The sequence below is a fragment of the Gopherus flavomarginatus genome, chromosome 19 (genome assembly GCF_025201925.1).
Source record: "Gopherus flavomarginatus isolate rGopFla2 chromosome 19, rGopFla2.mat.asm, whole genome shotgun sequence".
Taxonomy (NCBI): Eukaryota; Metazoa; Chordata; order Testudines; family Testudinidae; genus Gopherus; species Gopherus flavomarginatus.
The window spans coordinates 25,428,865-25,442,458 of record NC_066635.1 but is presented as its reverse complement, the minus strand read 5'-3'; the positions used below and the strand labels follow the sequence as shown (position 1 = coordinate 25,442,458).

General features: G+C 46.1%; 1 protein-coding gene across 3 annotated transcripts in view; it reads right to left on the bottom strand.

Moving 5' to 3' along the window:
- Positions 1-846: 846 nt before the first annotated feature.
- MYO1C (myosin IC) overlaps positions 847-13,594 on the bottom strand; it is a 139,379-nt gene continuing 126,631 nt past the window's right edge. For all 3 annotated transcript variants that reach the window (XM_050929287.1, XM_050929289.1, XM_050929288.1), the window contains exons 26-32: positions 12,932-13,025; positions 12,755-12,810; positions 11,804-11,939; positions 10,247-10,317; positions 9,350-9,447; positions 2,731-2,830; positions 847-1,598 (exon numbers count right to left, since the gene is read on the bottom strand). In XM_050929287.1, the coding sequence (XP_050785244.1) occupies positions 1,572-1,598; positions 2,731-2,830; positions 9,350-9,447; positions 10,247-10,317; positions 11,804-11,939; positions 12,755-12,810; positions 12,932-13,025 (582 nt within the window). In that variant the 3' untranslated portion in view covers positions 847-1,571. The remainder of the gene's footprint in view (positions 1,599-2,730; positions 2,831-9,349; positions 9,448-10,246; positions 10,318-11,803; positions 11,940-12,754; positions 12,811-12,931; positions 13,026-13,594) is intronic.

The window sequence follows — 13,594 nt, the reverse complement described above, 5'->3', positions numbered from 1 at the left end:
CATATACACTACAGCGTGTACAGCATTCCAGGCATGATGCAGTGTTTGATAACACACAGAAGTAGGGAAAAAACAAAATATTAGTGTGAGCTGATTGTATACCAGTGGCAGCATGTTTGGGGTTTTTTGAGCTTAAAGGGTGCATGCCACTGCCCCGATTACAGTTGGAATTAGGAAGGCAGACCCAACCCCAAAGAAGGCAAGTACATGGTGCCTTGCTCTAGCAGTAGACTTTTAACTGTGGCAGTTGCAGCTTAGTGTGATGCAGCTGTTTGTTTACTAGAAAGCAGTTCACCTCCAAGCTTTTTCCTCCTTAATTTATGTATTTAAAAAAAAAAACTCTTCATATTTAGCTCTATTTGCCTCACTCGTACTCTTCCTTCCCCCTGTGCAGTTTTAGTGAATACTTTAACATACACAGTTCACTATTACAGAGTAAAATGATATAGCATGGCATTCAATGGCAAAGTGCAGCCAGTGCGTGGCCAAGCTGGTTCTATTTAAAACAGTGTTTGTGGAAAGCAATTTCTATGATCTGTGTTTATTTTGAGAATGCAAACCCCTACCTACCCCTGCTGATGTGTAGGGATTTTACCTATGGCACTACTGAATAACTGCAGCACATGGCAACTTGGGCAGAGAGACCAAGGGCTTTAGGGGAGGTGTACTTTTATAGCGGAACCGCTCACTTGTGAATCCCTCACCAATACTACTAAGGCATGGGGCCAGAGCCAATAAACACCTGCGGGTTCTTTCAGGTATCGGGGGGTGGAGGGGAAGAAGAGCTGTGTATGTCTGCAAAGTCTTTTACACGCATGCACATGTTGGGAAGGTGGGCATAAGAAACAGGCACTACAGCATTTGGGGGGGGGGGGTGCACCATCTTTGGAAGGCAGGATCCATATGAGGAAAGATAGGTGCTTTAAAAGAGTACATTTGCTACATTACCTTCCATAATTAAAGTTCCCGTAGAAGCTCCACTTTTCTTAGTGCAACTCACCCCTGAGCTAAAAAATATTTACAGGATTTTACTCATTTATATATGGCTTCTTAATATTTTTATACAAAGCATCAGAAAGCAACAAAGCAAAATTGTGCATAAATTGTTCTCTGATGATAAAGTATGGCACTTTATTGAGTTGGACAATACAATACCGATCTGCCACTTTGTGTCTCTTAGGACCATGCTTTTTGTACATATCATGACAGTAATTTCACTTCAGGGCTTGGTCTGTGCATCAATAACAACCTTGACTCCCACTGAGCCCAACCATGTTCATGACTTTTATGAGCCCCAGCTGTAAAAACAAACCAGGCCCTTGCCAGTAAGAGAGAGTGCTTTTTTTTTTTCCCCTCTTTTTCCCCCTTGCTTTCTCTCTTTTTTTGGCCGTTTCAGATTATATTCTCTTGTTTTCACTTTGGTTTATGGAAGTACAGTTCTTTGGTAACTATTAAAAAGAAATGAGCAAAGCAGCAAAAAAACACAACTGCAGGGAAGTACGTCCAGCCACTGGTATAAAAGGCAATCCAGACTGCCGGAGGAATAGAGCATGTCCTGCTGACAAATTTTATCATCGAGAATTCAAACGAGGAGCAACCTGAGAAGAAAGTGGAATGGAAACAAAGATACTGTAAACATGAACAATTAGCCCATGAAGATACCAAAGTCTGGACTGAAATAGTGTTACCCTGTATGGGATGCAGAATAAGTATGAACTTGTCCTGATCTAACAAACTCAGCCAGATTCTGTAAATCAGAAAGCAAACGCACCAATTTGCCCATGCAGAAAGTCAGGGTTTCTTAAACCTCAGCCAGACTCCCAAAAGTTTACCCCAGCAGTCTGGCACATCACTGGAGGAAGATTTGCTTTGCTTGTTCCATGTGGTAGAACCCAAGTCCACAAAGTTGTTCTAATGGGCAAACGCTAGTGGACAGTCCCATAGGGTTGAAAATCAAAAAATATTTTGGGATATAGCATAATGTAGGCATAAGAGCAAATGGGGGTCTTGAGGGGACTATGGAAGATGTCCATAGCTCAGAAAAGGGATGCGGGTTTCAGTGTCCTGGCCAAATTCCAACAAGTCTTCTGTTTTATGTGAATAAGTAACTTTCCTTTCGCTTGCCCTCCTCAAACCCCTATCTGTAGGGCTGCTAGCTTAGATAGTTCCACCTTAGGAACTATTTCCCTTCTAGGACTGACCTCTTGGCCACTCTGAAACTGAGATGGAGACTTTGGAACTTTTCCCTTTTAGATTCAATGTGTTTGGACTTATCTGTGACATGGCAGCACAGGGGAACAAATCTGGAACAGTATGACAAGTGGTCTTGTTCAAGCAGCAATATGGCTACTTCAGTCCCAGAGAGGAGCTGAGATTGGGGTAAAGGACTGTTTCTTTCTTCTGCTCTAAAATCAACAGTTTCTAATGTGGGTTTGGAACAGATAAGGTGGAAATACTGAACTGCACCACTATAGCTAGAGACGCAGCCTAGGCAAGTCTGAACAATTCCTGGTAATTGCAGGAAAAGAGGTGTGCCGCCCTCAAATGTCTCAGAATGGGAGAGAGGTTGCAATGCAAACGCTTCCTGCAGTGTGTCGAGAACTTGACGCACATCAAGGGTGCTATATAAAACAAAGATGATCATAATTTAAAACCCACTTTTCTAAACACATTTAGATTAATTACTTTCCTTCTCAAGCTGTGCGAACTTTTACACCCGAAGACACTTACCACAGCAAGGTGGCCATTTTTGGCTTTAGCTATGAGCAGTTCAGATCCTGAAGTAAAGTCAATTATTCCTTCTTTGCCTTGCCCAGTTGTAAATTTTATGCTGAAAGAAACAGGAAGAGTCCTCACATGGTACCTTAGCTAAGTCCCAACTTATTCATGAACAGTATAATTGTGGCTATTTTACTGGAAATGTTTGTCTCCGAGCACAGCAACACTTGGCCAATGCTACATTACAATGCAAAAAGTTCACAAAAAACAAACAGTTACCTGCCTCTCATAACTGTTGATGTGTTGCTCATGTCCATTCCATGTCAGGTGTATATGCTCATCACATGCACTGGTGCCTGAAGTTTCCCCCCCAGTGGTATCTGGAGTCACGCATGTATGCGCTGGTATAAGACACTGCTGTGCCCCTCCCCTCAGGTCCTTCTTGCCAAAACTCCGACAGAGGGGAATGAGAATACTCATGTCCATTCCATGACCCAACACATCTCAAAGAAAAACCAGGTGCCTACTTTTCATAACTGTTGTTCCAAGTAGGTGTGTGCATGATCGGCAGAAGGTTTTTCCCTAGCAGTACTCGTCGGGTTGGCTGTGGAGCACCCAGGAGCGTATATACGGCCCTGCTGACCTGCCACCTCTTCAGTTCCTTCTTGTCGGATTACGCTGACAGAGGGGAAGTGGGTGGGTCTTGGAATGGACATGAGCAACACATCTTGAAGAGCAATAGCTACAAAAGGCAGGTAAATATTTTTTCTTCTTAGAGTGATTGCTCATGTCAATTCCAAGTAGGTGACTCCCAAGCAGTCCCCAGGAGGAGGGGCCAGAGTTCAGACTTGTAGACTGAAGCACTGCTCTACCAAACATGGCACATCTCTAGCCTGTTGTCTGGTGGCATACTGTGACAAAATGATGTCCTGACTGGGGGCCTGCGCTAGGAAGAGGGCAGGAGTGACAGGAGGCACCCATCTCAGTCCTCCGGACAGGGCCAGGGCTCAGCTAAGCAGCCTTCAAGCTCAAAGCCAAACTTTCGAAGGTGCGCCCAAGGATGGAGCACCAGTTCAATGCCCGTATCCTGCTCCTCCCTTTTTGAACCGTCTATCCCATTTCTACCACGCCTGGGCTCAAATAACCTCTGACCACTGGGTCCTGAGCTCAGTAGAATTGGGATATTCTCTCCAATGCCGTTCCCTCCCCGTGTACAGGCCGAACCGGGACCAGATAGACTGGTCACGCTCTCTCCTCAGGTTCTTGAATTCCTCCAGTGGTGGTTCGATCCACAAGCAGGCAGTGATCTAGGACAAAATTCTCTGAGATGACACCAGGAAACCCTTCATTCTGTCAGCAACCACAATGAAAAGTTGAATAAACCTGCAGAAGGACTTGGTTCATTCAAAGTAGGCCAGGGCACATCTTATGTTCAGAGTATGCAAATACCTCTCCTCGTTGGAATTTTGTGGCTTTGGGAAGAACACTGGCAGGAAGATGACATGGAACTGCAATACCACCTTTGGCACGAAGGCTGGGTTGGGGTGCACTTGGACTTTGTCCTTGTAGAACACCGTAGAAGGGGGTTCTGAGGTCAGGGCCTTAATCTTGGAGATTCGTCTCGCCAAAGTGATGGCTACGTGGAAGGCAACCTTCCACAAAATATATAAGAGAGCATGATGCAAGGGGCTTGAAGGCAGGACCAGTGAGCTTGGTGAAGACCAGGCTGAGATCCCATTAGGTAACCTGATCATAGACCTGCAGAAAAAGTCTTTCAAGGCATTTAAGGAATCTGATCATCCTTGCATGTAAGAAGAATGATCTACCTTGGATGTGAGAGTGGACAGCCGATATGGCTGCCAGGTGCACCTTGATTGATGAGTGCCAGACCTTGGTGCTTTAAATGGAGCCCGTATTCCAGAATGGATTGTAAAGACGACTGAGCTGGAGAAAAGTTCCATTCAGATGCCCAGCAGGTTAACTTTTTCTGCTTATCCAGCTAAGTCACTCTGGTGGAGGGGTTTCTGTTTCGTAAGAGAACCTGCTGGGCCTGTGTGGAGCAGGCCTCTTCCTTGAAGCTTAGCCATACAGCATCCATGCTGCCAGGTGCAGGGAGGCAAGATTTGGATGCAGTAATTGCCTGTGGTCCCACAAGAACAAATCTGGGTGGTTGGCAAACATCCAAGGGGCTGCTACCGCTAAGTCCATGAATGCTGGCAAGACCATGCCAGGGCTATCATAATGATTCGTGCTTTGTCTGTCGTGATCTTCAGGAGGACTTGCTGATAAGTGGGATTGGTGGGAAGGTATACATTCTGCCCATGACAGAAGAAAGGCATCAGATAGTGAACCACTGTCAAGACCTGGCAGGAAGCTAAACTGGTGGCATTTTCTGTTTTGCCTCCATTTGAGGAGTTCCCCACCTCTGGAAGATGGTCCTGATGACCTCTGGGTGAGGGACCACTTATGGTGAGATAAGGACGACCTGTTGAGAGCGAGGTGTAAGGCTTCCAGATGGATAGCGTGTTGGATACAGAAGTCTCACAGGTGAAGGGTTTCTGGGCAGAGGGCCATTGACCGCACTCCCCCATGCTTGCTGACATAGAACATTGAAGCTGTGTTGTCTGTCAACGCTTGCACTACCTTGCCCAAGCACTAGGGAAGGAATATTTCACAAGCCAGACGGATGGCCCTGAGCTCTATTTAACAACAGCTCCTGTTGGGACCATAAGCTTTGAGTCCCGAGGGACCAAAATGGGCTCCTCACCCCAAGCCAAGGCATCTGACACCATAGGCTGTGGGGTTACAAACAGAACTCCTCTGGTTACATTGTGCGGATTCGATCACCATGCAAAGGAGGTAAGTATTTGTGGTGGAATTGTGAGGCCCTTGTCCAAGTGATGCCTGACTGGGGAGCAGATGGACGTCAGCCACATTTGCAGTGGTCTGAGATGCAGTCTTGAATGCTGAACCACATAGGTGCATGCTGCTATGTGGCTTAGCAGTCTGAGGCATACCTGGGCTGTGGTGAGCGGATTGGTCGTGACTTGGGCAATCAGATCCGACATTGCTCAGAACCTGGCTTCCAGTAAGAGGCTCTGGTGTGAGTAGAGTCAAAGACTTCTATAAACTCTGTCCTTTTCACCGGCACCAGTGTTGATTTTTGTTCATTTATTAACAGGCCCAGCACTTGGCAGGTGGCTTGGACTACAGACCTGTGCTCTTGAGTAACCCTTGATGAGCCAATTGTCAAGGTACAGATAAATCTGAACACCCTGAGGTCAAATGAGAGCACTGCAAACTTGTAGTGCAGGGGTTCTCAAATTGGGGGTCAGGACCCCTCAGGGGGTCGCAAGATTACATGGGGGGGGGGTCACAAGCTGTCAACTTCTACCCCAAACCCTGCTTTGCCTCCAGCATTTATAATGGTGTTAAATATACATAAAAGTATTTTTAATTCATAAGGAGGGGGTCGCACTCAGTCTTATGTCAAAAGGGGTCACTAGTACAAAAGTTGGAGAGTCACTGTGGTAGTGAATCTGCCCGACTACGAATCGTAGGAGCCTTCTGTTCCCATGGAAAATAGAAAAGTTCACATCTGTTAAGTTGAGACATACACATCTCCAGGATCAAGGGAGAGGATGATGGAGGCCAAAGAGCCCATGCAGAATGTCAACTTCTTGAGATATTTGTTGAGACCTCGCAGGGCCAAGGTTGGTCATAGACCCCCTTTGGCCTTCGGTATCAGAAAGTAGCAGGAGTAAAACCCTTTCCCTGCCGGTTCTTTTGAAACTTCCCATACAGCCCCCACCTACAGGAGGCTTTGCACCTCCTGGGCAAGAAATTGCTCATAAGAAGGGTCCCTGAAGAGGGAAGGGGAAGGGTGGGACGAAGAAGGGTTGGAAAAAAATTGGAGGGTGTACCTCATTGCTATGGTGCTGAGCACACACTGATCCACCGTTATAGTGGCCCAAGCAGGGAGGTAGGGCAACAGACCATTTGAAAATAAAAGTGTGCTTGGCTCCTGGGTTGTAGACTGGGAGGTGGCCCTTGGGGGCACACACAAAATATCTGCTTATTTCCCAGTGTGTATTGGGTAGAGCCTCACTGGGTGAGTGCGGCTAGTGCTTCTTTCGGTAGGGCTTTGACCTGGTCTGGCCTACAGATCTCTGAGGCTGCCGGGTTTAAATCGCTTCCTTGCAGGCACAGGAGTATAAAGGCCCAGGGAGCATAATGTAGCCCTAGAGTCTTTCAGACCATGCAACCTGCTGTCCATCTGTTAAATAAACAGGCTCAATCCATCAAAAGGGAGATCCAGAATGGACTGCTGAACCTCCGCAGAAAGGCCTGAGGACTGCAGTCACGATGCCCATCTCATTGAAATGGCCAACACCATTGTTCTGGCTATGGAGTTGGCTTTGTCAGAGGCCTCCTGGAGGGAAGCCCTCACCTCAGTCTTGCCCTCTTCATGTATGGCCAGAAACTCCTGCCTGGATTCCTGTGGCAATGAGTTCGCAAACTTGGCCATGGATTGCCACACATTGAAATCATACCTCCTGAACAGGACTTGGTGATTCGTTACACATAACTGGAGGCTGGCGGTTGAATAAATTTCTTTGCGGGAAAGATCGAGCCTGTGTGTGTCCTTATTTTTGGGGGTTGAACTGGGTTGACCTGACTATCTTGCTCATTGGCAGCAGACAACCAGGGAACTCAGGGAGGGGTGGAAATCAAGATACTCAAAGGACATAGTATTTTCTCTCTGCATGCTTTGCAACGGGACAGGGAGGTTAGGGTTTGCCACAAGACCTTGACCAGTTTTACGACATCCTCGTGGACAGGCAGGGTGTCCCTAGATAGGGCCACTGCAGCCAAGATGTCAAACATGTCAGCTGGTTCTGACACTCCTGCTTCCAGTCCAAGATTAGTGGCCACATGCTTAAGTAGTTCTTGGTGTATCTTAAAATCATCCTGTGGCACCACATGTGATTGGCCATCACTGCCTCATTGGGTGAGGAAGATAAGGCTAGAACTGGGGAAGGGACTGACTGCTTTCCTGGCTGGCGCAGCCTCATCCAAAGCTAGTGGAGGCTCCTGAGTACCCTGAAGCAATCCCTTGTCTGAGTCAGGTGGGAGACAGTTGCCGACTGTCCTTCTGATGCCCCAGGCACTGAGCATTGTACCTGGGACTCTGCAATGGGGGGAATCCTCCCCGAGTTCCAGAACTGCCAGGTGCAGGCCACTGGCTCTGGAGCCATGTGCTTGTTGGCAGCCGCGGGGGAAAACCCGGTGGCATTGCAGAGTGTGCCTGGCTGCTGTGACTTCCTCATCCTTGGAGCCCAAGGAGGAAGGGTCTTTCCTCGGTAAGCAGGTCGGGCCCATGGCTGCTTCCATTTTCCCACCATACCAGGTGGTCCAGTGCTTCGCACTTGGGGAGCAGTATCGCAGCCCCATATCAGGGTGCCACATGTCTGGCGATGGTGCTCGGGGGAATCAGCAACAGTATTCTGGAGATAGATGCCTCAAGTTTGGGGACTGGTGCCAGGGCTCCGGTGACAGAGTGGGACCGTGAGGACCGGCACTGTGGCTTCAGGGATTGGTGCCAAGTTTCTGGGGACTGACAGTATGCCTCGGGAAGCTGGCACTGATTCTCTGGTGATCGTCACCATGAGTCTGGGAACCAGTGCCGAGAGTCCAGAGATTGGTGCCAAGGACTTGGGTGGGTCTCTGAAGACTGGTAGCACAGCTCCCGAAACTGCTGGCGTGAGTGATACTGAGAGTTGCAGTGTAGGGGAGTGATGCTGTGACTATGGGGATTGTTGCAGTGCCCCTAGTGCTGGCTTTCCTCTAGAGAGGACACTCATCCCAAGGTGTTGGTGGCATGAGCACTCTCATCCTTATGTCCCACTCCTTAGTGTATGGCTTGAATCCTTTTCAGATTCTACACCAGTTGTGCACGTTAGTCTCCCCCAGGCACTTCAAGCAGCTTTGGAGGGGATCGCTGATTGGTATGGGCTTCTTGCACTGCTCACACAGTTTGAAGTCCGGGGACATGGGGCACGCCCTGTCCCTAAGCTAAGTAAGTTCCTTCCAGCACTGTCACTGGCAGCAATTAGGAATTGAAAGGGCGGGGAGGAGGGCAAGGGCAACTGGCGATATTCCTTATACTGCTGCATATGCACACAACACCAGAGGGTGCTGGAGCTGGCCCTATGGATTCCACTGGGGGGGGGGGGTTGTGGGGGGTGGTTCCGGCACCAGTGCATGTGGCAAGCATACACACCTGACATGGAATGGACCTGAGCCAGCCCTCGAACTGTGTGCTCCTTATTGTAACTTATTTTACTTAGATGTATTTAGCTAGTATTACAGGCTGCATGTTACCACAGTGACTCCTCACTCTGTCAGTGACATAAAAGGAATGATGTCATAGCTACCATGGCAGTCAGTACAGCTACAGTTGCATCATACAGCAGTGACAAGTGATCTGCTATTTCTGTGAGAAAGTCATTAGTAACATGCAGATAAGGAGGTTTTGAAGTCAATTATTTGTTTAGATTAACTGTAACTCTTTTCACTTCCCAACAAGGCTTGAACAGAGTACCCTGTTCAGAACAAAAACGGAACTCACCTGCCTTGACTGACGTTGACATTATTGATTTTGTCAGCACTCATGGCAGTTTTGGTTAGTGTCTCAATGACATGATCACTTTGTAGTACAACATCTCCCTGAAAAAAAGCCATAAAAGATCTTTGTAATCACTAATTTTCAACATTTCATTTCAGCGTATAAGAGCCCAGAATTATCCCCAAGGGCCTGCAGGATAATCTGTCTTTGTATTTGTATGAGCTTCACTTGCTGGAGATCATAATATAAATCTCCTGATATGGACTTAAAACGCTTACTTCTGATGCTGTTAGTACTAAGGCCAAGACACAGAACCAATCCAAACTTCTGCGAAATCCATCAGGGAACCCATAGGCACCGACTCCATGGCAACCAAGCTCCCCCACCTCCTCCCTCTCCCCCCCACCCCGAGCGCACCACATCCCCGCTCCTGTCCACCCCCCCCCCCCCCAAAACAGGTGTCTGGCAGTGCTTAGGACTTTCCGGAAGGGAGGGGGAGGAGTGAGGATGTGATGTGCTCAGGGAAGGCAGCAGGAGTGGGGACTTGGGGATGGAGGATGGAATTCGGGCAGGGCGAGGCTGGTGCAGGGGTGGGGCCAGAGGCAGGGGTCCAGCACCCATGGGGCAGAGGGGAAGTCGGCATCTATGAGGGAACCCATCTCCCTAGTACAGGACAATGACAAAAAAAAAAAACCCAACCCAATTAGAAAGTGGTGCTAAATCAAAAGTAAGTTAGATCTAGGTACCACCCTGCATTCTATCTATATCTTCTCTCCAGCGCTTCTGAATACTCCCTCTCTCCTTCTCCCCGAAACTCAGGACCTGCAGCTGTTTCATACAGTTTGGGATGTTCAACACTTATGGATAGTGAGACAGTGAATGACACAGATGAGGTTCTACCTTCTGTTTGTTATCCTCACAGCGCACATGAAGCACAAACAAACTGTCACTCAAGCTGCTGACTGAGATTCCTGCAAAACAGAAATGCTGTTTGACTCCAACATATTTTGATGCGTAGACAGTCTGAATACTAGAGGTCCTTGTGAAGCCTGAACTGAGTACAAAGGACTCCATCAGTTTTCCAAGCATTTTAGAAATTTGTCATGTGTGTGACAAACAAGTTATATGGTGCCCCGACTGGAAGAGAACGAAACAGCCGCTTATTGTTCTGTCCCTATCTCCCAATAATCACTCAAACTACAGCTTGGCCCAAAATGTAAACATACATTAAATATAAAAATATATTAATGGCGTTGCTAAGTTGGAGAATATAAAACAAAAGTCAGGAAATGCCTAAGTTATCCCTGCGAATGAGGATTTCACTGAGGACATATGCCCCAGAGAATGTTACAAGAGAACCGACCTGCCATCCCCTCCTTGAGATGTAGATGAGAGGAGACTGAACCTACAGTCTTCCCTCTGAACACACCCTAGTGGGCCCACCCAGATAACCTGAAGTATGCAGAAATTCTATTGTACGTAGGTTTTTATACTGTTTTCATCACCATAGTATCTGAGCACTTTCCAGTTGTGCATTAACATCTCATGTATGATTCATTCTCTTCCAGGTATAGAACTGTGTGCAGTGTAGCATTTTGTTTTAAAAGGATTGGGGGGTGTTTGGTTTTTAATATATGATGGGCGTTAGAAGTATTTCAGATTAAAATCTAAAATGCAAACATTTTGCAGCCTGAGATTAGGACATTCAAATTAAAATAACCTTTCACTGAAGCATGCTCAGCCCTGCAATGATAGGGTCTTGTGGGACCCAACCCCCTGAATTGGTGTTGCCCTTGAAAACTTTTTTCAAATGTTGACAACTATGTCCGCAGTAGAAGACTGTGAGATCAGGATTGGAGCAATGCAGTGGTGAATTCCTGAACTGGGTGAGAAGGGAGGAAAGGAGACTTGCAATAATGCTGCAGACTGCAGTGTCTGGGACTGTAGGGAGTTTTGGAACTAAGAGTGGGAAGGGAGGTGGGAGTAAGTAGGTATGAAGAGATTTCACAGACAAGGTAAAGTCAAGTGGTGACCACAGTACATCAGCCAAGGGCTGACCTGGGTACAAATTATTTCTGAGTAATATTCGTTAGCATTTTTCTAGCGTATCCTAACCAATAAAACTTTAAATGCCTGAGGCCTGGAAAACTAAGCAATGTCCCAAAGAGCTGAGGGATTAACACTGCTCTGGCTGGCGTTTGGAGACTGTGACACTCCCATGTAGCAAGTGTACGTAGTTGATCAATTCTGGAATCATCCCAAAAATCACACTTGTAAAAAGAATATTTACAGTGCACACTAGTAGGGGCTCCATTTTGGCAAATCCCAATTTTAGGGTATTAAAAGTTAAAAAGCTACTCTATTAACACTGTCTTCTTATGTACAGACATCTGGAGTCTTCGCTCCCACTTATAATCATTAAGTGAGCAAAAATCATGTGTCCTGCAATTGCCTTACCTGTCAGATTGGCATAGTCAATTCGTTGTTTGATTTTGGCTTCTTCAACAATGAAGATGGCATTCTGAGTGAGAAGTAGCTGCCGCACTCTTGCCTTGTATCCTTTCCGGTCATACTTGACCACGGGAACTGCATACTGAAACAAGTGTTATGATTTCCAAAAGTAACTTCTTGCCCTCCAATGTAGAAAGCACTGACAAGTCAGTTTATGGGAGTCAGAGAGACAAGGGTGGCGGTGGTGGTGAGGTAATACCTTGTATTGGACCAACTTCTGTTGGTGAGAGATATAAATGCTTTTGAGCTCGTACAGAGGTCGTCGTCTTCAGGTCTGGAATTTGATATCTTTCATTGTTATATATAATCCCAGGCCTGAAGATGAGCTCTAAGCTCAAAAATTTGACTCACCAACAGAAGTTGGTCCAATAAAAGATATTACTTCACCCACCTTGCCTCTCTAATATCATGGGACCATCATGGCTATAACAACACTGCATACAGTTTATGGGGGTGGCAGACAAGCATTCTGGCTTCTATTTTCAGGCCTGCCTATGTGATTTAAACTGGTCCTAATCCATACCTCAATTTCTCCACCAAACAAGAAGATACCACCATCCAGTTCACAGTGGTGTTGAAAGGCCAAATTTAACTCATGGCTATAATGCATTTTGGCCTACTCTAGCCCCTTTCACCTACTGTATCATCTCCACCAGCAGGAAAACACTCTTTTCAATTCCAAAATCTACATAATCCAAATTTACACACACCTCAAAACTACAGTTTTTGCAGTTGGAACATTACCACCTCAGCACAGAGTTATCATCATAGATACTCCCTAATTTAATGTAGAATTCTTAATACATTATGTCAGGAAATCCAGACACTTGGTAAAGAGTTCACTTCCACTGAATCATTGCAGAAGCTTTACAGTAATCACAGGACACAAAGTCTCACCTTGATTGTTTCATTTCCTAAAACCTGAAGGACTTTAGGGTTTATCTCTTCGGTGCCTAAAAGAGAAACCAAAGAGAAGGTCAGGAGTAATACTATGGCAGGAAGAGAAATGAGTAGAAAAGAGAGAGAGGAAAAAGTACAAAGTATTCCTTGTTCAGGTTTCTGAGTGCTACTCACCAAGTCGAGTGTTGATGAAGAGCCTGGGAACACTCTGAGGATAATTGTCTTTTTTACCCTTAAACATCTCACTTGCAACCACTTTCTGATCTAACTGCAAGGAGGAGAAAAAAACAAACAAACAAACAGACGTTTTCTGGATCTGTGTAACAGAGTAAAATTCTCTTTAAATATAGACCAATAGCTATCTCCAGAAGCTCCATAAAGGAGAGAGTCTTAGATTTTAATGCCAGAAGGGGCCGTTATGATTATATAGTATGACCTCCTGCATAATACAGGCCATAGAATTGCAAGAAGTACTGCCTGTAGTAAGCCCATAACTTCTGGTGGTGATGCAGCATATCTTTTAAAAAGACATCCAAGCTTGATAGAAAGCCTTCAAGTGAAGGAGAATACCGTATCCCTAAGTAAATTGTTCCAACAGTTAATTAAGCTTAATATTAAAATTATGTGCCTTATATCTAGGGAGAAATTATTTGGCTTCAGTTTATAGCCATTGGATCTTTTATGCCTTTGTCAGATTACAAAAATCCTCTGGTATTGGCAATTTTTCCCCATGCAGGTACAGTACTTATAGATGCTGATCAGGTCACCTCTTAACCTGCTCTTTGTTAAGCTAAACACTTTGAGCTTCATTCTCTCATTGTAAGGTACATTTTCCAG